We start from the raw sequence: 22,610 nt of genomic DNA on the forward strand, positions 1-22,610 counted from the left end.
ATTAGAGAGTGGGAAACATTTGAACTCTGGGCTTTCAGTCACTTACTTCATAACCTTTCTCTGAAGTTAGTTAGTACACTTGACCCTTGAGCAACGTGGGGGTTGGGGTGTTGATCTCTGTGCAGTCAGAAATCCAGATATAACTTTTAACTCCCCAAAAACTTAACTACTAATAGCCTACTGTTGCCCACAGCAACCTTACTGATAACATAAACAGTCAAGTAATAATATTTCATATGTCATATGTATTATATACTGTATTCTTAGAGTAATAACAAAGAGAAAATAAAATACATTTATAGTACTGTAAAAAAATCTGCTTATAAGTGGACCCATGCAATTTAAACCGATGTTGTTCAAGAGTCAGCTATACTACCTAAAGCATTGGAGAGTCCCTCTGCTTTCTTATTAGTAAGTGATATATTTCAGACCCTCTTTTCATCAATTATTTTTTTAATTGTTGTATCTTTTGTTATTCTTCATCCAAAGACATTTTAGCGTGGCTAGTATTTATTGATACTAATTGATGTATTTTCTTTGGCAAACTTAAATGTGGATAATTTGTTTTCTTTTAGGTTTTGGGCGTAAAGATGTGGTTGAATATTTGCTTCAGAATGGTGCAAATGTCCAAGCACGTGATGATGGAGGGCTTATTCCTCTTCATAATGCATGTTCTTTTGGTCATGCTGAAGTAGTCGGTCTCCTTTTGCGACATGGTGCGGACCCAAATGCTCGTGATAATTGGAATTATACTCCCCTCCATGAAGCTGCAATTAAAGGAAAGATTGATGTTTGCATTGGTAAGTCTGTTTACTTTCCAGAATATTCTTGAAGTAACTATTCTGAATCTAAGTTAAATTCATTTGTTAATGTGATCAAATTCTGCCAGACTTTATTTAAATACTAGAGAATACTTTGCGATTTAATCTAACCATTATTTACTGAGTGTCTGTTTTTGTATGTTATTGAGCTTAAGTTCTTTAAAGAAGAGAGCACAAAATTCCCATTCTGTAGAAATTTAGATAAGACACATGAAGAAGCAAGTAAAGTCATGATAGAAGTGAACAGAGAGTGTTAGAGGATACTGAGTACCATGACTGGGTTGGAGTCAAGTTTCTCCTTCCTGGAGTCTTTCCAGGAAGTTGTGGGAGAAAGATTGAAAAGGTAGGTAGACTTCTTTGTAAAAAGCTTTGAATTGCAGATTAAGGAGCTTGATACTGTTATGTAGGTAGTGTGAAATCATTGAAGACTTTGGAGGAGACAGTCTGGTAAGAGTAGTATATTTTTGAAAGAACAATCTGGTACAGTGCTGGGTTGAATGGATGGTATCAGACAGACTAGCTTGGAAGCTGTAAAATAATCCCGATGAGAAATGAGGGCATCAAGGAGGATTGTAGAATAGAAATGGCAGGATAAGTAAAGAAGCATTTGAAGGACAAATGATCAGTTAACAAATGATACAGGATTGGCCTGATAGGTTGGTTGGTCACTGGCAGAAAATTATAATTGAAAAGATTATTTGAGAGTTTTCATTAACCCTGGTATTGACTTTTCTGAGCCTAACAGTCAAGGGTTTCAGACTCTGCTTACCTTAGCTCTATTTCTTGATTCAAAACAAGGACAGCTGAAATCCTTGAGACAGCTAGAAAACCAGTTCGGTGCACTAGGAAAAGTCCAGGTGCTCTATGCTGGATTTAAAAGTTGCTCTCTTGGGGCACCTGGGTGTCTCAGTCGGTTAAGCATCCGACTCCAGCTTAGGTCATGATCTCACTGTTTGTGAGTTCCAGCCCCACATTGGGCTGGCTCTGTGTGCAGACAGCTCCGAGCCTGCAGCTTACTTTGGATTCTGTCTCCTGCTGTCTCTGCCCCTCCCCCGCTTGCGCTATCTCAAAAATAAATAAACATTTAAAAAAAAAAAAAAAGTCGCTCTCTCCTCACCCCAAAACCCATATCGCTATTTATAACTATTTATACCAGTCCCAGCCTAGCTCAAGTTAGGTCATTTATAATCAAGATACAAAACACTTTACCTAGTAGCCTCTGCCCTGTTCTCCTTTCCTGTGTGTTATCTGAAATTGCTGCTGCCCTCTGCTCACAGCCCTTTTCTAGTTCCTGAGTCATAGACATATAAATCATCAGCTTTAATAATGCAGCATTTTCCAAATACGGTTATAGATCTGCACTGTCCAGTATGGTAACTGAGCACGTGTGATGCAGCTAGTCTGAATGGAGATATACTTTTTACATACCATATTTCAAAAACCATGAAAGAAAGGAATGCAAAAATCTCAATTTTATATTGATCACAATATAAATATAAATGTTGAGATGATGGTATTTTGGGTATATTGGATTAAATAAAATATTGAAAATAACTTATCCTGTTTTTAATGTGGCTACTAGTAAATTTTAAATTACATACGTGCTCCCGTTTTATTTCTATCGGACAGCACTATTACAGGTAGTGGTAGAGTGGAATGAATATGATAACCCTGTCAAAGAACAGGAGGTAGGCTTCCTGCTCTGCATGTATTTGCCTGTCTTTCACCAGCACTTACTTAAAGAGTATGCTAGAATATTTTTTAAAAAATTTTCTTCCATGTTTATGTATGTATTTCTTTCCAGAGACAGCACAGAACCCAATGCAGGGCTGGATCTCACGAAATCAAGCATCAGCTGAACCAACTGAGCCACCCAGGCACCCCTAGAATATCTTTATATAACAAGTAACAGTAGAGAATATAGCTCAAATCTGTTCTTTTCATGTGCTCTAGGATGTAACATAGCAGTTTTGATTTGGGGTTTGTTAACCCTACAGAGTATTTTTCTTTTCTTTTTCAAAGAATTTACCTGTGTGATTTTTTTTTTTTTTTTCCTCCTTTTTTAATTCCACAGATCCCTGTTCCCGGGCTTTCATAGCTTTGGAACTTCTATTTTTGTTATGGTAGGACATTCTTTGTAACATAGGCAGTGTTCCTTTGGAATGAGAAAACAAGCTTTTAAGTAAACTAGTCTTTTATTTCTTTATATACTCTGATCTGTCTTCAGTCACAGAGCAAAGGAAACCTGACATTAATCTTAGGGGACATTTATTTAAGGTGTCTTATACATTAAATAATGCAATATTTTCTATATTCTTATCTTTAAAATATAACATTTACCATACTGTCAGGATATGAAAGGTCTTTAAATAACTCTAAGACTTCTGGACCAGAGTTTTTGAGAAAATGATTTACTAAAAGAATATTGTCATGGTTACCATTTTGAAAGGTAGTGTTTCTGTATTGCAGTGCTCTTACAGCACGGAGCTGAGCCAACCATCCGAAATACAGATGGAAGGACAGCGTTGGATTTAGCAGACCCGTCTGCCAAAGCAGTGCTGACTGGTAAGCCGATGTCCTCTCTTTGGGTATTCCAGGAAGAATATAAAGAATTGAGCTCGCTAGGTAGACAGTCTGCTTCCTGCGGTTAATGATGTCAACTAGATTTTCAAAATGCTGTCAGTTCAATTGTTAACTCTTTTCTACATCTGGACAGTTGATATTTGATTTTTGTGTAAGAAAAGTAAAGCTTTTCTTTTTTCTTTTTAAATTGGTCTTTAAATATGTGATTTCTGCCTTATTTTGGGTCAGGGGTGTTAGATAGTTGTGTGTTACTATCACGTATTCAGGATTTTTAAATGTCCCTGATTTTTCCAAGCAAAAATAAACAATTGGAACAACATCAAAATAAAAAGCTTCTGCACAGAGAAGGAAACAATCAATAAAACTAAAAGGCACCCTAGGGAACAGGAGCAGATATTTGCAAATGACATATCTGATAAAGGGTTAGTATCCAAAATATATGAAGAACTCACAAAATTCAACACCCAAAAAAACAAATAATCCAATTAAAACATGAGCAGAAGACACGAACAGACATTTCTTCAAAGAAGACATACCTGATGACCAACAGACACATGAAATGATGCTCAGCATTACTGATTGTCAGGGAAATGCAAATCAAAACTACAATGAGGTACCACCTCACACCTTACAGAATGGCTAAAATCAACAACACAAGAAGCAGCAGGTATTGGTGAGGATGTAGAGAAGAAGGAACCCTCGTGCACCGTTTGTGGGAATGCAAACTGGTGTTGCCACTGTGGAAAACAGTATGGAGATTTAACTCAAAAAGTTAAAAATAGAACTACCCTACAATGCAGTAATCACACTACTGGGTATTTACCCAAAGAATACAAAAACACTAATTCAAAGGGATAGGTGCACCTCGATGTTTATAGCAGGATTATTTACAATAGGCAAGATACAGAAGCAGGCCAAATGTCCATCAATAGGTAAACGGATAAAGAAAATGTGGTGTGCGCACACACACACATGTATAACATACATACATAGATACATAAACACACACAATGCAATATTACTGAGCCATAAAACAGAATGAAATCTTGCCATTGACAACAACATAGATGGAGCTAGAGAGTATAATGCTAAGCAGAATAAGTCAGAGAAAAACAAATATCATATGATTTGACTCATATGAGGAACTTAAACAAAAAGGGGGGGGGTGGCAAAGGGGACAAAAAGAGCAAGAAACCAAGAAACAGACGCTTAACTATAGAGAACAAGCTGATGGTTACCAGAGGGGAGGTTGGTGGGGGGACAGGTTAAATAGGTGATGAGGATTAAGGAGTACACTTGTTGTGAGGAGTATCAGGTAATTAAAAGCTTAAAAAAAAAAAAAAAAAAAAAAAGAATAGCTTAAAATAAGTGAAATCTCAGAAATTTTTATTAGCCAGTGAATAAGGAAACATCTCATTTTGAAATCAGAGAATCTCTGTTTCCAAGCTAAAGCTGCCTAAAAATGCTACTTTTCCAGGCATTGCAGTTGTTCTGCTAAAATTTTTTTGTGATATATATGGTTTTACAAGGTTCTGTATAGGCTGTCAGTTTATAAGAAGTTAAAAAAATAAATGTCCTGATTTTTCAAGATAACATGTTTACCCTTTTAATATACTATTTTTTTAAGCTTTTTTTTTTTAATGTTTATTTAGAGAGAGAAAGACAGAGAGACAGGTGGAGCACGAGTCGGGGAGGGGCAGAGAGAGACATAGAATCCAAGCAGGCTCCAGGCTCTGAGCCTGACATGAGGCTCAAACCCACAAACCATGAGATCATGACCTGAGCCAAAGTCGGACACTTAACCAACTAGGCACCTAGGCACCCCTAATATACTATTTTTTTTTAATGTATTTTAATCTTTTTCTTTTTCTCTCTTTTTTTATGAAACCCTTTCAAAAAGCTCTAAGAGCTCTAACCATTCCCTTTTCTAGACAGAGGATTCTGGCCATACCAATTTCATTACCATGAAGAGTGTCAATTATTGTTCTCGCATAACATATTCATGTCTTTGGAACCTCTTAGGATGTGTAAGGCTTAGTCTCTAGGTTTACTTAGACTGTCAAGCCTTTTCAAGTGGTAGTATCCACTTCAAATGTTTCTCCTTCATCAGACTGTTTCCTTTTAAGCAGCTCTCTGCCATATTATTTTCTGGATTCTTCTTCACTGTGTGATCACCATTAGAATCATGTCCAGTCCAATAGTCAAGAGCCTGAGAGCTTGTGCTATGAGCTCTTGTGCTTGGAATTTGTGATATTTCTTCTGGTACTACTGAGAAAATTTAGACTAGTCCCTCAAAGGGGTTCTAGAAAAGTGAACTGCTGTAACTATAAATCCAGTGTTTATTTCCCCCTTCCCTATTCCATGCTATTCCCTGCTTTTTTCTTTTTAAACACCTTGGGGCTGAAAGAAGCCTTGCACTAGTGATCAATATATAATTTGCACTGTGGGCAGCAGTTTGGATTTTATTTCAGCAAATCAGTAAACACTATCCATTAGGTTAATTTAAGTTATATTCATTTTAAAATTTTGTTTGTATTCGTTTGTAAATATGAAAGCTATAGGCATAAAGAGTTTATATTTGATCCAATTGTTATTTGCATATATTTAAGTAGCATTATAATAAATATAATTTTAGTGTTGAAAAATCTTCTGGATCCATAAAAATGTTAACAATATGTTCAGTTGATAATGCCGTAGATTATCTTTTGTTATCTCTATAATGTTGGTATATTGAATTTTGTTTTGTTTTACCTTTGAGTGAAGTTGTGGGTGCATTTTGTCTGTTGAACAAATAACATAACTGGTTTTAGGAAATTTGGAAAATTCTTTCCTTTACAAAAGAAAAGGAAAAGCTCACCAATAACCTACCACGTAGAACAAACTTTTGAAAGTTTGGTTTATTTTCTTCTTGGCTTTCATTTTTTGGTGAATATTGTTTTCATATAGCTTCATTATGTAATATTGGATTTTTTTTTTTTTACTTTTATAAAAATTATTCCATGTTCTTTATAATTATTCTTAAACTGTACAATATTTTCTTAATTAACCATTTTCCATTTGTTGGAAATTTCGTTTATCTACTTTAAATATAGTTCATGAGGATCTTTATGCATAAAACTGTTACTACTTTTGTGACTCAGTTTTCTTTAATCTCCTTTTTTCCCCTAATTCACAGGTGAATATAAGAAAGATGAACTTTTGGAAAGTGCCAGGTATGTACTGGTGTAATAAATACATACCATGAATAACTTCATCATTAATTTTTTTTTAACAACAAGCAAACATTAAAAGAGAATGAATTTTTTAATAGTCACATATATGCCTCCATATAGGCTCTGATAAAGAATACAAATTACTAATACATTTTTTTGTGTGCTAGGAGTGGCAATGAAGAAAAAATGATGGCTCTTCTTACACCATTAAATGTCAACTGCCATGCAAGTGATGGCAGAAAGGTACTTCCTTTTGCAACTAAACTTGTGTTCATCCTCCTGGTAACATGAAAATGCATTTGTGTCACTAAAAATTAAAACATTTGATGAAGGGGCACCTGGAGAGCTCAGTCAGTTAAGCTTTCAACTCTTGATTGTGGCCCAGCTCATGATCTCATGGTTTGTGAGATCAAACCCTGCATCAGGCTCTGTTCTGACAGTGCAGAGCTTGCTTGGGATTCTCTCTCCCTCTCTATCTGCACCCCCCACCCTGCGCTCTTTCTCTCTCTCTCTTTCGAAAGAAATAAACTTAAAAAAAAAGAAAACGTTTGATGCAAATGCTAATATTTCTTTTAAGTAATAGTTTGGATTCTTAAATTTAGTAATACTTTATTGAAAATAAATATATAGTTGTTTGCTTCTTATTTAATAACGAGCTTACAAACTTTTATGCCTTCAGTACATATGTTGGATTCTATAAAACCAAATTAATACCTTTATCAAGTTTTTTGGTATTTGGATTTTTACCTTTTCACACATTTTTTTAGCTATTATTTTAATTTCATTAATTTGATTAATATTTCAGTCAACTCCATTGCATTTGGCAGCAGGATACAACAGAGTAAAAATTGTACAGCTGTTACTGCAACACGGAGCCGATGTCCATGCTAAAGACAAAGGGTAAGTAAGCATTTGAAACAGGTGAGGATTTCTCAGATGTTTCTGTCCTTGCAATAATCTCTGTAATCTTATAAAAATCTTACTGTTTGCTAAACAGCATAAACATTATTGAGTTTTTACAATATGCAGATTGCTCTCAGGAATCTGAGAATTATAAAATCTTAAAGCTCCCACTCATAAGGCTTACACTGCATTTAGGGAGAATGGAAAGATAGCTAACAATATAAGATCTCTACCGAGTGTGAGGTATAATAGAGATAGTACTTTAGGAGTTCCCAGGAGGGAACTCTCAGTGATGGCTGTAGTGGCTGGAAAATCCTTCAGGAGGAGGTGATACTTGACCTGGACTCAGTTCAAGAGAGCAGAGAGCTTAGGAAACATCTTTGTGCAAGAGAATCTGTGTGAGAGGAGATGCTGAAGCATATATTACAACATCTTTAAGAAACAAAGACTAAACCAGTATGGCTGAAGCAGATGATTTATGCAGGAGGGAGACATGAAGTTTAGGGTTGGAGAAGTAGGTAAGAAGCAAGTTTTAGAAGACTTGGTATTCTAGCCTAAAGAATTCAAGCTGTGAGCTGTGAGCCATTGAAGGATCTTAAGTAAGGGGAAATTTTTTTCTAAAAGAGGGGTTTTAGGGGACACACTCTGGCAGGAATGTGTAGAGTAGTTTGGAGACAAAGAGCCAGAAGGAAAAGAGCAGTTAGAGTAATCATTGTAGGGGTTCAAGCACGATGAGAATCTATAATAATGTTGCAGAGGAATGGAAATGAAGACATAGGTGCAGGAGATACATTACAAGGTAAGTATGGCCAAGATTTGTTGACTGAATATGATGAATGAGAAAGGAATACAAAGATAACTACATTTCAAATTCTGAAGCTGAATGACTGAGACCCAGTGATACACATGCTAAAATCCAGGAGGGAAATCTTGGAAGAAAACGTTGAGTTCCCTTTTTTTTTTTTTTTTATGTTTATTTATTTTTGAGAGAGAGACAGTGAGCATGCACGAACGGGCGATGGAGGGGGGTGCAGAGAGACAGGTAGAGAATCCCAAGCAGGCTCCATGTAGTCAGGGCAGAGGCCAATGCGGGGCTCGAACTCAAGAACCATGAGATCATGACCTGAGCCAAAATCAAGAGTCTGGGCACTTAACCGACTGAGCCACCCAGGCACCCCTGAGTTCACTTTTAGAACTCTCGGTTTTATGAGATGATGATGAGGGCTCAAGTAGAGAGACCCAGTAGATAGTTGGGAATGAAATCGGTGCTCAGGAAAGAAATCCTACAATGAAAAATGGTGAGGAAAGCCATGAGCCTTTAAAGAGAGGACAGGTAAAATTAAAGGCTAAACTGTGAGTGGCTCTTCCTCACCAGAAGCCATCACGATAGTGTCTGTGGTAATTAATGAATAAGTGATCCCCAAGGAAGAGCAGCTTAAAGGTACAAGTCAGGATTTTAAGGTTCCACCGTACCTTCCTATACAGAAAGTTCTTTTTCCATTGCCATCATGAAGGAATTGGGTTTTAGTTTATTAAGTAATATACCCTACAGAATCTGAAAAAAAAAAGTCTCAAGAGCCAGTTTTTGAGCTCTGAGTCTGGAAAAGATTGTAGAAGCCAGGAGGGAGGGAAGTCTGTTCTACACCAAGGGGATAGTATGTGCAGAGGCATCAAGGGAACTGCAAGTGCTTGAGTGTACCATCATTGAAGGGTAAGCTTCCAGAAGGCCAGACCATTGCATGCCAGGGTAAGCAGTTGGAACCAGCTTTCAAAAGCAAGGAAGAACCAGTGAAGGGCATTAAAACAAGGAGTAACTACGTCAGATTTACCTTTTAGAAAAATCTGGCTACAGTTTGGAGGGTAAATTGAAGTGGAGGCTGTTTCAGTAGTATAAGAAGAAATAATAAAGGCCGTGGTGTTAGCCGTGCAGGAAAGAAAAGATGGATTTGGAAGCAACTTGGGAGTTAGGATTGTTAGAATTTAGTACTTAAATGGATGTTAAATTCTGTACATTTCTGTGTGAAGGTCACAAAAGCCATTTGCTATTTAAATCTAAGTGTATATTTAAGTTAATTACAATTACGCCTAGGGGATCTGTAATAACACAGACTTCTTTTCACCCTCACCCCATACTGCAGTGATCTGGTGCCCTTACACAATGCCTGTTCTTATGGTCATTATGAAGTAACTGAACTTCTGGTCAAGGTTAGTTCTCTTCTGTTTTTCTAGAATTATAAAACCAATTTGAAATACATCGTATATCTGTTCACTATGTGTTTTCAGTGCTTGGTGGGTATAGAAGGAATATGTATAATCCTTACATAGATGATTTATAGGTCAGCATTTGACCGCTTTGAGGTTTATGAGGTACCATATGGTTTTATTTTATTTTTTCCAAAAAATTTTTTTAATGTTTGTTTATTTTTGAGAGAGAGACAGAGCACAAGCAAGGGAGGGGTGCAGGGAGGGGAGGGACAGAGAGAGAGGGAGACACAGAATCCAAAGCTGGCTTCAGGCTCCCAGCTGTCAACACAGAACCCAACACAGGGCTCAAACTCCCGAACTGTGAGATCATGACCTAAGCTGAAGTCAAGAGCCAGAAGCTTAACCAACTGAGCCACCTAGGCACCCCAGCTCTCAGTATTTTTTTTTTAATGAAGTATTTGTATGTACGTATCTATGTATGTATGCTATTTAAGTAATCGCTCCATTCCACATGGGCCTCGAACTCACAACCCCAAGATGAAGAGTCACATTGGCTTCCAACTGAGCCAGCCAGGTGCCCCCAGGAGTTCCTTTTAATGAAGTTCTTAAACTGAAGTATATTTAGCTGAGGGCAGCTAGGGTGAAAGGAAGTCTAGAAACCATCTGATAAGAAAGATGAGTGAAGGAGCTGAAGGTATTTAGACTCAAAAAGAAAAACATAAGAGTTGCTTTCAAATACTGCAAAGAATATTGATCTCATTTGCTCCGAATATCAGTGCATCAAAGTTTAAAATACATGTTTAACTCAAGATAGAAGATAACTTGTAATAAGATTTACCTGGTAATTATGAAAAATCATGTTAGTTGAGAATTAGTTTCCCATTATTGAGAATACCAAAAAGGGTAAGGAATTCATTTGTCTTGTGCAGGAATACTGTGGAAGGGATTGTGAGAGATGAGATTGAACTGGAATGACTTCTGTGCTCTGTCCAACCCCATTACTTGAAATGGCTGAAATTAAAAAGACTGACAAGGATGGGGGAGCACTAGAACTCAAACATTGCTGATGGCAATGCAAAAGTAATACAGCCACTTTAGAAGACTATTTGGCAGTTTCTAATAAAAGTAAACCTATACTTACCGTATCATCCAGCAATTCCATTCGTAGGGACATAGCATGTGTCCATAAAGGGACTCGTACATGAATGTTCATAACAGTTTATTCATAATAGTCAAAAACTAGAAATAGTCCAAATGCCCATCAACAGAGTAATGGATAAGTAAATTATGGTGTATCTGTACAATGGAATGCTATTCAGCAATAAAAATGAACTGTTGATACAACATGAATGAATCTCAGAAACACTGTATGTGAAAGAAGCTAGACACAAAAGTACATACTATGTTATTCTATTTTTATGAAGTTCAAGAACAGGTAAATCTAACATATGGTGCTAACAGAATGGGGCCAGGAATTATCTATAAAAGGAGCGTGAGGGAACATTCTGGGGTAATGAAAGTATCCTATATCTTGATTGGGTGATGTTATCATGGCTGTATATATTTGTCAAAACTTGTCAGATTATTCACTGAAGTACTGTGTTTTACCATATGTAAATTATACCACAAAAAAAAAAAAATTAGAAATTGGAAAAGATGCAAGTTAAAGCTTCGTTCTTGACTGTGTTTTTAACAATAAAAGAGTTAAATAAGGCCCTTGTGCATAGGCCTAGCAACAAGCTGCTGGTTTTCCGTGGGGGGAGAAATGTATTTCTGAAATAATTTGAAAAGTGAACTTTGAGAACATAACTTGTTTAAGCATGCATGATGTTAAATTACACAGTACTAATAATTCTAAACTCTCTTACAAATTGAACACTAAATATATGCTCTACCCTCCTTCCCATCCCTCAGCATGGTGCCTGTGTAAATGCAATGGACTTGTGGCAATTCACTCCTCTTCATGAGGCAGCTTCAAAGAACAGGGTTGAAGTGTGTTCTCTTCTCCTAAGTTATGGTGCAGATCCAACACTGCTGAATTGTCATAATAAAAGTGCTATAGACTTGGCTCCCACACCACAGTTAAAAGAAAGATTAGCATGTGAGTATAAAATGATGAATGTTCAACCTCGAATATTAAGATACCAATAAACTAAAAATTTGTTCTTTCTCACTGTTTTTAGAAATTTTTAAATAATAGCTATGATACCCTTAGCCATGGGTATCTATTGTTTTTCGTGCTAGCATATTTAGTCACTTGGAGGTTTCTACTCGAGAACTTCTAGTCTTAAGATGCCGTGAAAAGAAAATATATTTGTATTTGTTTTTTCAAGTCAAGTTCAATGCTTTTTATATGTATTAGTCTAGATAGTTGGTATGGGTTTGAAAAGAAAGAATTTAGGTTTTGTTCCTATCTTTGGTGTGAGTTTCTGATTAATTTGCCATGAAGTTACAGTGTTATTTGTAGGATTGCTGTCTTGTAAACATAGTCCCCAGATTTTACCATCTAATATGCTTTGGTTATGTAGGCAGTTCTATGGTTTTCGGTCTATAACTGATACAGATGTAGTGAGAAACAGCCACCTGGTTCAGATACAGTATTACTACATAGAAGTAGGAAACTGGTGTTAACATTTGTATTCTTCTGGAACAATAAAGGCTAATGGGTGGTGTCACAAATCTGATGCATGAAAGGAATGTTGAGAAAATACTCTTTCATTTATTCATCAGTAGGTGGCTCTTAAAAATACTTGATTTTCTGGTCACCAGTTCTCTGATGTGTGAGCAAAATTACCTGCTGCTGCCATGCTAGTGTAGGGACCATGATCACTTTTTGTTTTATTTGTTTACTGAGAAAAATTCTCTGCTTTGGAAAATTCTTAGAACTCTCAGGTCTGGGAATACATTGCAGTACTCTGGGTCCCTACAGACCAAAATAGACCCTGAGTCAGCCATGGGCTAAATCTGTGTATACATTTGGGGATGAATTGGGTCATAACTGAGAAAAGCTGGTATAGCACTGTCTCCCTTTTGGGGGGTTATATTTGGAGAATATCTTCAGAACCTCAATAATTTACATGCTTTTTCTTCATCTAGATGAATTTAAAGGCCACTCGTTGCTGCAGGCTGCACGGGAAGCTGATGTTACACGAATCAAAAAACATCTCTCTCTGGAAATGGTGAATTTCAAGCATCCTCAAACACATGAAACAGCATTGGTAATGTTTCAGATTAAAGTTTTTAAGATGCAATAACCAAAAACATGCTAAACTAATCATAACGTCATACTTCTTTTGATGACACAGAATAACATAATGTCCTACTTTTACTAATAGAATTGTTTTAAAGATTTGTTTTTTTTAAATTAGTACCTGAACATATATAAAGAAAAAATTTCAAACAGTACAGAAAAATAGACAACCTCACCCCTCTAAAAGGCAATAGTATTATTCATTTAAGTATCCTTCCAGAAAAAAAAAAACTGTTCATATACTGACATATATTATAGGTAGCCTTTTTACTATCATAATAGTACATATCATTTCCTTTTTTGTTACATAAATTGTAAATGCTTGTGATTGAGAATTTTGAACCCACTCAGAGTAATGAAAAAAAAAATAATTCTGCCATCCATATAAAAACCACTTGCTTTTCCTTCCAGTATTATAATTTTTTTCAGAATCAGTCTAAGGTCTGTTTATATCCCCTCTATACTTTGTGAATAATGTGTCTATGTGAGTAGAGGCTGCTTCTCAGATAGAGGTAGTAACACTTCTGTGGAGCTGTAACAAAGTAGATGAGAATTGGACAGTCTGTGGAAAAGCAGAAAAGAATGGGATCTAGTAGGGATAAAGTGATGGCAGATAGAAAGAGAATGGTGTAATCAGACTGTCTTAGAACTAACGGTTTAAAAGGAACAAAGTCAGTGCTGCTGTATGAATTGCAGAATGTGCTTTGAGTGAGGGAAGAGGACCCTAAGTAAACAAATATGGTTAGGGGCAAATTTAACTCATAGTCCTACTTACCTAGTATCTTGTAGATAATTCATTTTCTTGGTTATTGGTTAATTTCCTTCCTTATGCCATGATGTAAACTATGTGAAGGTCATGTAGGAACCTATCTATAACACATTTTAGGCCTTTTTGCCACTCTAGTTGTAAAAAATATCTAAGCAAAAAAAATGGTAAAGCTGCAGACTAATAAGAAATGCTAGTGCAAATTATCAAGATGGTACAGAGAAATCTAAAAAGACTGACAGGAAAATTTTCTGGTCTGAAAAGCTAATGCTATATATTATTTTCCCTGTAAGTAGTCTGCTATTAAACAACTTATTTCTGTTACTAACGTTAAAACCTACTAGGAGTTAAGTATTGGTGGATAGTTGTGGTGCAGGGAGGGGCAGTATTTTCCAGGCTTCCAGAAATTACAGGTGCTGCCCCAGGATGGGGCTGAGGAGTAGGAGTGCAGTTTTGAGATGAATGTGATCAAGAATTGGAAATAAACTACTTCTATTTTGTGTGCTGCCCTGATAGATAGATGTCCTGGGATGGTAACTCCTGACATACCAAAGGAGCTGTGTTTACCAGTTAGAAATGGTTTTTATTGAGGGCAAAGGAATGATTTTGGTGACAGCAACAACACAGAATGAATCTGAAGCAGTCATGAAGATCAGATAAGCTTTATAATTAATAGGTTAAAGTAAGAGAACAAATTTCATATGTACTTTGAATTTAGATATATAGAACAACTTAGCTTAACAGTTATCCAGAACTTTTATTCCATGAATTCTCAGGCTTCGGTTGAACTTAGTATCTTTACATTGATCTCGTCATTCACATGTTCAGACATTTGTTGAACACCTATTGTATAGGAGTATTATCCTGGATATTAGAGATGCAAAGATTTTGGGACATGACCATGAGATACATACTAGGTTTATAACTGGCAAATCCCCACTTCCTGACTCCTTTCCTCTTTGACGTATCATAGATATAGATGCTACAGCCTTCATTGTAGAGCATTTCATCTTCTCCCATTGATTTTGACTAATCCAAGCTCCTTATTCTGTTGAAGCAACTAGTTGAGAAAGAAGTAAATACTAATCTTGGCAGCTATTTGATCCGTGCTGTTACCAAGCAGCCTCCAGAGCTGATGAGTGTCTTTTATTTCTTCATGTAAAGAAACTCCAACCTTTGGGGTGTTTCATTAATTAACCTTTAAAAATAACATAAATACCATGTTATGTGGGAATAGTTTTAAAAGGAGCATTGGTCACAGTAATTTGAATTTTCATCACATCACTATTGACTTTTTCAAAGATGTAGGACAACTGTAAAACTCAACCAGAATATTTAGCAACAGATACCCTCTGGTAAATAGGATTTGCAGGCCCTGCCAGAATTTGGTAACTGTTGTACATTTTATCCAATAGAAAGTCTTTGAGTAGCAAAGTTAGGTCAAAAATAAAACAAAGAAATTAAATAACTTCTTGGTTGTTCTTGATTGGAAACACAAATGTTCTTAAATAAAAATCAGTCATGTATAGTCCTTGATTAATGCTGCAATTTAAATTATCTAGCATTGTGCTGCCGCATCTCCGTACCCCAAAAGAAAGCAAATATGTGAACTCTTGCTAAGAAAAGGAGCAAACATCAATGAAAAGACTAAAGAGTAAGTATACATTTAGTAATTAAAAATTATTGACCTTTTATTTTTTGGATAATATATTCACTGTCTGGCTGACTTTTTCTTTTTAAGATTCTTGACTCCTCTACACGTGGCATCTGAGAAAGCTCATAATGATGTTGTCGAAGTAGTAGTGAAACATGAAGCAAAGGTATACTTCCTTTTTGGTAATCTTTGGTAATCCAGTGAATTATTTCCTGTTTAGCAGATGAAATACCTGGCTTCCTAAACTGTATTCTCTCTCACGAGTGCTATTTCTTTCGTCTTAATCTATACTTAAAAATAGACTAGCAGGTACTTTTCTTTATCTGATTTTTTGCTAGGAAACCTAAGGATTTATTCAAAAGTACATGCCTCAAATACATGCTTCCTTCTCCATTCCTGTTACCCACACCCCACTGGTCAAGTTTACCTTTGAGGTCTTTTTTTAACAATACTCTTGAGAATATCCTCAGCTGGAGACACACTGATTCTGACCCATCATCTCCAGTCTCCTCTCACTCATGTCTTCTGTTCCTTGGTTACCATGATACTCTTGTTATCCTCAGCCACAGTCTTTCTTACTGTCTGTTATTTCTGTGACTAAGCCAAAGGACTTGGAACAGAAGGAAGTAAATTATTTAAAAAATTCGACTCCCCATTCATAGCTCCCCATATTGGGAAGTTAGTATTCTTTGGTTGACATTTGTATACAAAGCATTTCATTCTTAGAATACTTATGTTTTCATCAGGCTAGAGATCATCACTTGTTACCCAGGAACTTTAAAAAATACCACTCAGTAAAAGATACACATGGCATCCCAGATTGGAAGAGATGACAGTCATCTAATTCAACAGCTCTCACAGTTTTTAGCCACAGAACCTTGCCTTTTCCAAACAGAATCTTGAGTAGAAACTCATTATGTAACAAAGAATGGAGCTGCTCTGAATGAAAGGAAAAGAAAGGAGTAGAGACCCTTTAGCCCTTGGGTGGCCCCAAGGCTCTTCCCTAAATGTGCTTTGCCAGAATAGTTTTCTGATCTGTCCTTCTGTGGGATCCCACTCAAGGAATCACTCAGAATTCTTTCTACAATTTCTTGTTTGTGTTTCCTTTCACTGTTCTAATTTCTCTTTGATTTGGGGGAATTCTTGATAATGTATAATCTCAGTCTTTCCTATTGTAAATTACTGAATAAAATAAAGTTTATTTCTGCTTGACTGCTTGGCATATCTCGTCTGTTCTATAACTTTTCATAGATTGCTTTTTTCATACATGTGGTGCATTACTAGAAGAATATCTGGATACATACTAAATTTGAGTTGTGAAACTCAACGAAGCAATCTTGATGAGGGTGGCAAACTATCCAGGTTTGTTCAGGAACTGTGGGATTTCCAGAAACAGGACTTTCGGTGCTAAAACCAGAGAAATCCCAGGCAAACCAGGACAAGTTTGTCACCCTGATCTTCACACAAAGTGGTACCCAAATAAAGTTGTCAAGTGGGATGTATTTCACATTTCAGTGAGTTTTGTTTTGGGAATAAATAGATTGATTGTCCTGAGCATTTTAAATCAGTTTTCAGTTTCCAAAAGCATGGAGACTAGCTCTCTATAATCTAGTTTGAGATTCATTGAGAAAGTCTTAATATATTCCTGTTCAAATATTCTCCAATTCTATGAATATGAATTGGATGTGTCTCAAATCACACTAGTGGCCACAGGATTGATTACTGAGGAACTTAATTTCTCACTTATGTTTAAAGAATTACTTCCCTGGTAGGGAGGGGTGCAGGTAGAGATGAGATGGGGGAATTAACATTTTACTATGTTGTTTTATTACATACCCATCAGTTTCTCCCTCTGTCCATACGTGTATATATACATATTACATATTTCAGAATAATTTGCAAATTGCTATACACTTCTCCCTAAATATTTCCATATAGGCATTATCTAGAGGTCAGTATTTGTGTACAGGTTTTTGGTGGGATCTAAAACTTACGTGCACTGAAATGCACAAATCTTAAATGTACGTTTGCTGAGTTTTGACTAACGCATACACCTGTGTAACCAAAACTTACCAAGATATAAAATGTTATTTCATGGCAGAAGCAGGGCCCCATCCAAGGCAATCTCCACCCATAAGGCAACAACCATTTTGATGATTTCCTATATAGATTAGATTTGCCTGTTCTAGGCCTTCATGTCTGTGGAATCATACAATACATACTCAGTGTAAGGCTTTCTCTTCAGTATATTTTGGAGATTGATCCATGTACCAATAGCTTGTTCCTTTTTATTGCTTAGAAGTATTCTGTTGTGTAAATGTATGTAATGTGTTTGTGTATCTATACAGATTATATTTGGATGATTAAAAAAGGTAGAAGATTAAGCCGATAGGAATAAATGTTTTCAATGCTAACTTAGTCTCTGGCTTTGTTACTGTCGTGTATCTTGAGGGTTAGTCTCCGCGTTTCTGGACTTCAGAGATCTTTAAAAACACACGGATTAAACTTTTTTAGGCAGTGTCTGCCTCAAAATGCAGTAAATTTACTAATACTTGAATGTCAAACACAACTGTTATTCAACATTTCCTGCTTTTAACCCAAAAAAAGGTCTTTTCTGGTATCGGCCTTCATGAATTAGTGAATTTATGCTCTAGATTTGAGCAAAAACACTTGTTTTGGCACCAGATAAGAGGCTTCATAAGAGAATAATTGGGATTTTTAAATCAGTAGCAAGTGTTAAATTCATAATTGGATGGTTTTAAGTTTTGTGTTGCAGGCTAATTTTGGCTTTTTCTGCATTGTTAAGGTTAATGCTCTGGATAATCTTGGTCAGACTTCTCTGCACAGAGCCGCACATTGTGGTCATCTGCAAACCTGCCGCCTACTCCTGAGCTATGGGTGTGATCCTAACATCATATCCCTTCAGGGCTTTACTGCCTTGCAGATGGGAAATGAAAACGTGCAGCAACTTCTTCAAGGTATTAAATGCTTTCATGAAATCAACTTTTTAAAATTATCCTTTAGGGGCGCCTGGGTGGCTCAGTCGGTTGAGCGTCCGACTTCGGCTCAGGTCATGATCTCACGGTCTGTGAGTTCGAGCCCTGTGTCAGGCTCTGTGCTTGACATCTCAGAGCGTGGAGCCTGCGTTGGATTCTGTGTCTCCCTTTCTCTCTGACCGTCCCCCGTTCATGCTCTGTCTTCCTCTGTTTCAAAAATAAATACATGTTAAAAAATAATAATAAAAATAAAAATAAAATTATCCTTTAAATTTTTTCACATATTACATGGGAGTTGGTAGTAAAAAGAAAATGTAGACTATTTGGCTGTTATTTCATAACTTTTTCTACTCAGTGCTCCAGATGTCATGAAGTCTTAGTTATGATTTTCCAGTAGTGTTTTCTGCCCAGTTTCTCTTAAGTTTTTATCTAGAAAATGTTTAAGAGTGAGCTATAATAGTTGCTATTTCTTTAAAGAAAGGAAAACATAAAAAGGTAGGTGTCTCTTAGTTGATCCATAATGATAAATAATACTCTAAAGACTGGCCCTACCTCTTCGCTGTTTTATTATCTCCTTTATATATGAGGCATGTAGAATTTGTACCAGGTAACCAACTATTTGACTTAATAAAACATTTATTGAATCCCTGCATATTCATTACATTTTTAAATATTTAGATCAAATATCTACATTTTGCCTAGGTTATACGTTTCAGCCTAGAAATCTGGTCCAATAAATTTGAAAGTGACTTTGACATCTCAGGGCTCAAATGAGAAGAAATCTAACAGATCAAGCCTCTTATATCTTTAACAGTTACTTTTGATGATCCTTATGCCTGTGGTCTTAGAAACCAGCTTTTGAGAAAAACACTGAATAGATGAAGGCAGGTTGGTAAAACCTCCTGGAAACTGCCAAAGCTGAACTAACTACAAGACTCTTTGAAGATTCTCTTTAGTTCCCCGTATACGATATGTTTGTTCTGGTGTCAGGTTTGGGGTTATAAGACTGGTCCTATTCACTTGCATAGTGATGGACATTTACAGTCTTGCTAGTTTTGTGCTAAGCGATTTCTTACCTTTCCAGCGAGTTTCTTAAATTGTCAAAGTAGAATTTCCAGGTCAAAGGATAACATGTAATTGTTGAATCATCTTCTAGAAAGGTTTTTAAGTACCATTTTATACTCCTACTGACAGTGTATGACAAGACCTGTTTGTCAGCGCTAGTATGATTCTTAATCTTTTCGTTGGGTGAATGTGAATTTCAGAAGTAATAGATGCTTTTTTTTAATGCAAAATATAGAAATATTGTCAGGGTAGCTTCCCCCATTTCCACCTTGCCCACTAATGGATAAAAAAGAAAAATCTAGGGGCGCCTGGGTGGCTCAGTCGGTTAAGCAGCCGACTTCGGCTCAGGTCATGATCTCACGGTCCGTGGGTTCGAGCCCCGCGTCAGGCTCTGTGCTGAAAGCTCAGAGCCTGGAGCCTGTTTCAGGTTCTGTGTCTCCCTCTCTCTGACCCTCCCCCATTCATGCTCTGTCTCTCTCTGTCTCAAAAATAAATAAATGTTAAAAAAAAAAAAGATTCATTTAAAAAAAGAAAAATCTAGTATCGCAGTATTTTAATTTGCATTTCTAAGATACAGGTTGCAGTATTTTTTCCTTTTTTTTTTTTATTTGCCTTCATAATTTTAATGTTATGTTATTGCCTGACATATTTTTCCTAATTGATTTGGGTCCTGCCTTGGTGTACTACTCTAAGATGCTTTTTTACTACAGGTATAAAAATATTCACTTAGATTGTCTTTGAGTATTTTTAAGGTTTAATTTTTTATCCTTCAGTCTTCAGTCCATTGGAATTTTTGTTCTAAGATACAAAGTACATGTTTTCTTTCTTTTCTATGAGATTTTAAGTGAGCTATAAAACAAAATTTCAGACCTGAAGATGACTTTAGTTATCTTCTAGTCCATCTTTTCTCTTTTTAGAACTGAAAAAATCTGAGGCCCTTCACCCCAGTTCAGATAGCTAGTTAAGGGCAGAACCATGGTTAGATCTCTGGCCATTGCTCTCCTAATGTAAAGCTTTTCCACCATCCAGTGGCCTTGGTTGTAGAATATGCCATCTTTCATCTATTTTACATTCCGTTATATTGTTTAAATCACAGTTTATAGTTGTTATTCGCATTTACATACATTTTGCCTATTTATATGTTTAATGTTTCCCAAAATTCTTTTTTTGTCTCAAAAAAGTTCTTAACAGTGTCTTAATGGTTTTCCCCTACTACCTTGGAGATTTATTATGTAATCTACCAAACTGCAAAAAGAACTTTACTTTGAGATAAGATGCCTCCCTTAAAGCTTGGTCCTGCCTTCTAAATAAGAGCTAATCACTCTTTCCTTCTCTGTTTTTAGAGGGCATCCCATTAGGCAATTCAGAGGCAGACAGACAATTGCTGGAAGCTGCAAAGGCTGGCGATGTAGAAACTGTAAAAGTAAGATATGATCTTGTGTTTTTATTAACTTTTGGGTTTTATTTTCACAGTGTTTAATGTATCTGTACTGTTGTAATGAAGAGCCTAGTTATGTATATGTGCCTTGTTTTAAAAGGTAAATAATGAGGGACAGCTGGGTGGCTTAGTCGGTTAAGCGTCCAGCTCTTGATTCCAGCTCAGGTTATGATCTCACAGTTCATGAAATTGAGCTGACAGCACATAGATTCCCACTCTCCATCTCTCTCTGCTCCTCCCCCATTCACAGTCTCTCTCAAATTAAAAAAGACAAAACCCTTTAAAAAAAAAAAAAGGTAAATAATGATAATCTAGTTCTTCTCTCCAAGTAAGGATCATTGTGCAATGAAAGAAACTTTAGTTTCACATGCATCTCAGTAAATACCTCACAATCACAAACTTAATTAAGTAAACTGCATGTTTACGGAAATACATTTTGTCTAAAACACCTATTCATTTGTCCCTTTAAAAGAATAAGATACCAAATTATTGTCCATTGTTTACATATGACACATAAAACAGGAATGGGGAAAAGAACTAAACAGTGTGTCACTGTGTCTACGTATTTCTTCTGGTTTCATTTCTTTGCCCTTTTCTACCACTGTGTTGTCACTTTTCGGATCCGCTGTCTCCTAATAATCTTCAGTTCATCTAGCCAACTTCAGTTCGTACGCGGCCCATCTCCTGTGGTTATCCTCTGTTGAATTACCCTTCTTCACATTTTGCTTTACTTTTTACCATAGAGTCATATGTAGTAGTTGAATGCCTGTACCAGATATTTCTGTTACCTACAGAAATTGCATATCCCAGTAAATAACTCAGAGCCTAACATTCTGAAAGAGCAAGACTATTTTTCAATTCACCTAATATAGGTTAAAATTAACATGTTTTATGAATTAAATAATTCTAATAATTCTTCAGTAATGCAATGGGTGTTATTTTTTCACTGTTGCCCTCAGACTTTTTCAAAAACAGTGCTGGTCCTATTTGAGGGAACAGTGATAGGTAATAAGTTTTATAAACGAAATTTGTTGATGTGTGACAGAAGTAGCCAAATAAAACAATTTCACTGTGTTTCTTTTGTGTCCTCAATCCTGAACAGACTCACCACACAAAGATTTCCTGAGAATGAAATATGTTGGTGGCATCTGAACTTGAGCTCTAAGGAAACTTATTCACTGTCCTTTTAAATATAAAAGAGACCTCTGAAAGTTGATTTAAATGTGCACGTAATCTTTTCCTGCTGCTTTATGTGGGTAGATAGTAGTATAATCATCTCCAAGTAACTTCAGATTTTATTTTTTAAATAATTTCATTTTTCAAAGAAAAAAACACCACTATAATGCAGTCTTATTGTTTGATATGTTTTATATTTACATTCTTATTCATTTAAGTAGGAGGTTAAATAAGATACTGAAAGGAGGATTTGGTTTCTATTACTGAATACTGCTGACTTACAGAAAAACAAGTCACTTGAGTTAAAAGTAGTGAGCTGGTTCTTTTTTTTCCTGGAAAAGTGATTAAAAAAGTAAAAGCAAGGTGCCTGGGTGATTAGTCAGTTAAGCATCCAGCTCTTGGTTTCAGCTCAGGTCACGATTTCACAGTTCGTGAGTATAAGCCCTGCCCCACTCCAGGCTCTGCACTGGTGGCACAGAGCCTACTTGGGATTCTCTCTCTCTCCCCCCCTCTCTGCCCTTCTGCTTGCACTAGCGCTCTC

At 36.3% G+C, this 22,610-nt stretch overlaps 1 protein-coding gene and 1 long non-coding RNA gene across 3 annotated transcripts in view; one reads left to right on the forward strand and one right to left on the reverse strand.

Moving 5' to 3' along the window:
- The window catches only part of TNKS2 (tankyrase 2), a 67,643-nt gene that overhangs the window by 15,420 nt on the left and 29,613 nt on the right, over positions 1-22,610 (forward strand). The window contains exons 2-13 of one of the 2 annotated variants that reach the window (XM_019445071.2): positions 576-800; positions 3,291-3,386; positions 6,580-6,616; positions 6,784-6,859; positions 7,422-7,516; positions 9,658-9,724; positions 11,639-11,825; positions 12,821-12,942; positions 15,303-15,394; positions 15,482-15,560; positions 18,201-18,372; positions 20,799-20,878. In XM_019445071.2, coding sequence (XP_019300616.1) covers positions 576-800; positions 3,291-3,386; positions 6,580-6,616; positions 6,784-6,859; positions 7,422-7,516; positions 9,658-9,724; positions 11,639-11,825; positions 12,821-12,942; positions 15,303-15,394; positions 15,482-15,560; positions 18,201-18,372; positions 20,799-20,878 — 1,328 coding nt within the window. The remainder of the gene's footprint in view (positions 1-575; positions 801-3,290; positions 3,387-6,579; positions 6,617-6,783; positions 6,860-7,421; positions 7,517-9,657; positions 9,725-11,638; positions 11,826-12,820; positions 12,943-15,302; positions 15,395-15,481; positions 15,561-18,200; positions 18,373-20,798; positions 20,879-22,610) is intronic. The other variant, XM_019445072.2, reaches the window with a different exon arrangement.
- On the reverse strand, positions 14,387-16,358 carry LOC109264650 (uncharacterized). The gene is made up of 2 exons (XR_002078821.2): positions 15,822-16,358; positions 14,387-14,938 (listed from the first exon to the last, which is right to left on the reverse strand). It is a non-coding gene; the product is annotated as an uncharacterized LOC109264650 (long non-coding RNA).

The sequence above is a fragment of the Panthera pardus genome, unplaced genomic scaffold, assembly GCF_024362965.1.
Source record: "Panthera pardus isolate Hobbes unplaced genomic scaffold, ASM2436296v1 HiC_scaffold_22, whole genome shotgun sequence".
Classification (NCBI taxonomy): Eukaryota; Metazoa; Chordata; class Mammalia; order Carnivora; family Felidae; genus Panthera; species Panthera pardus.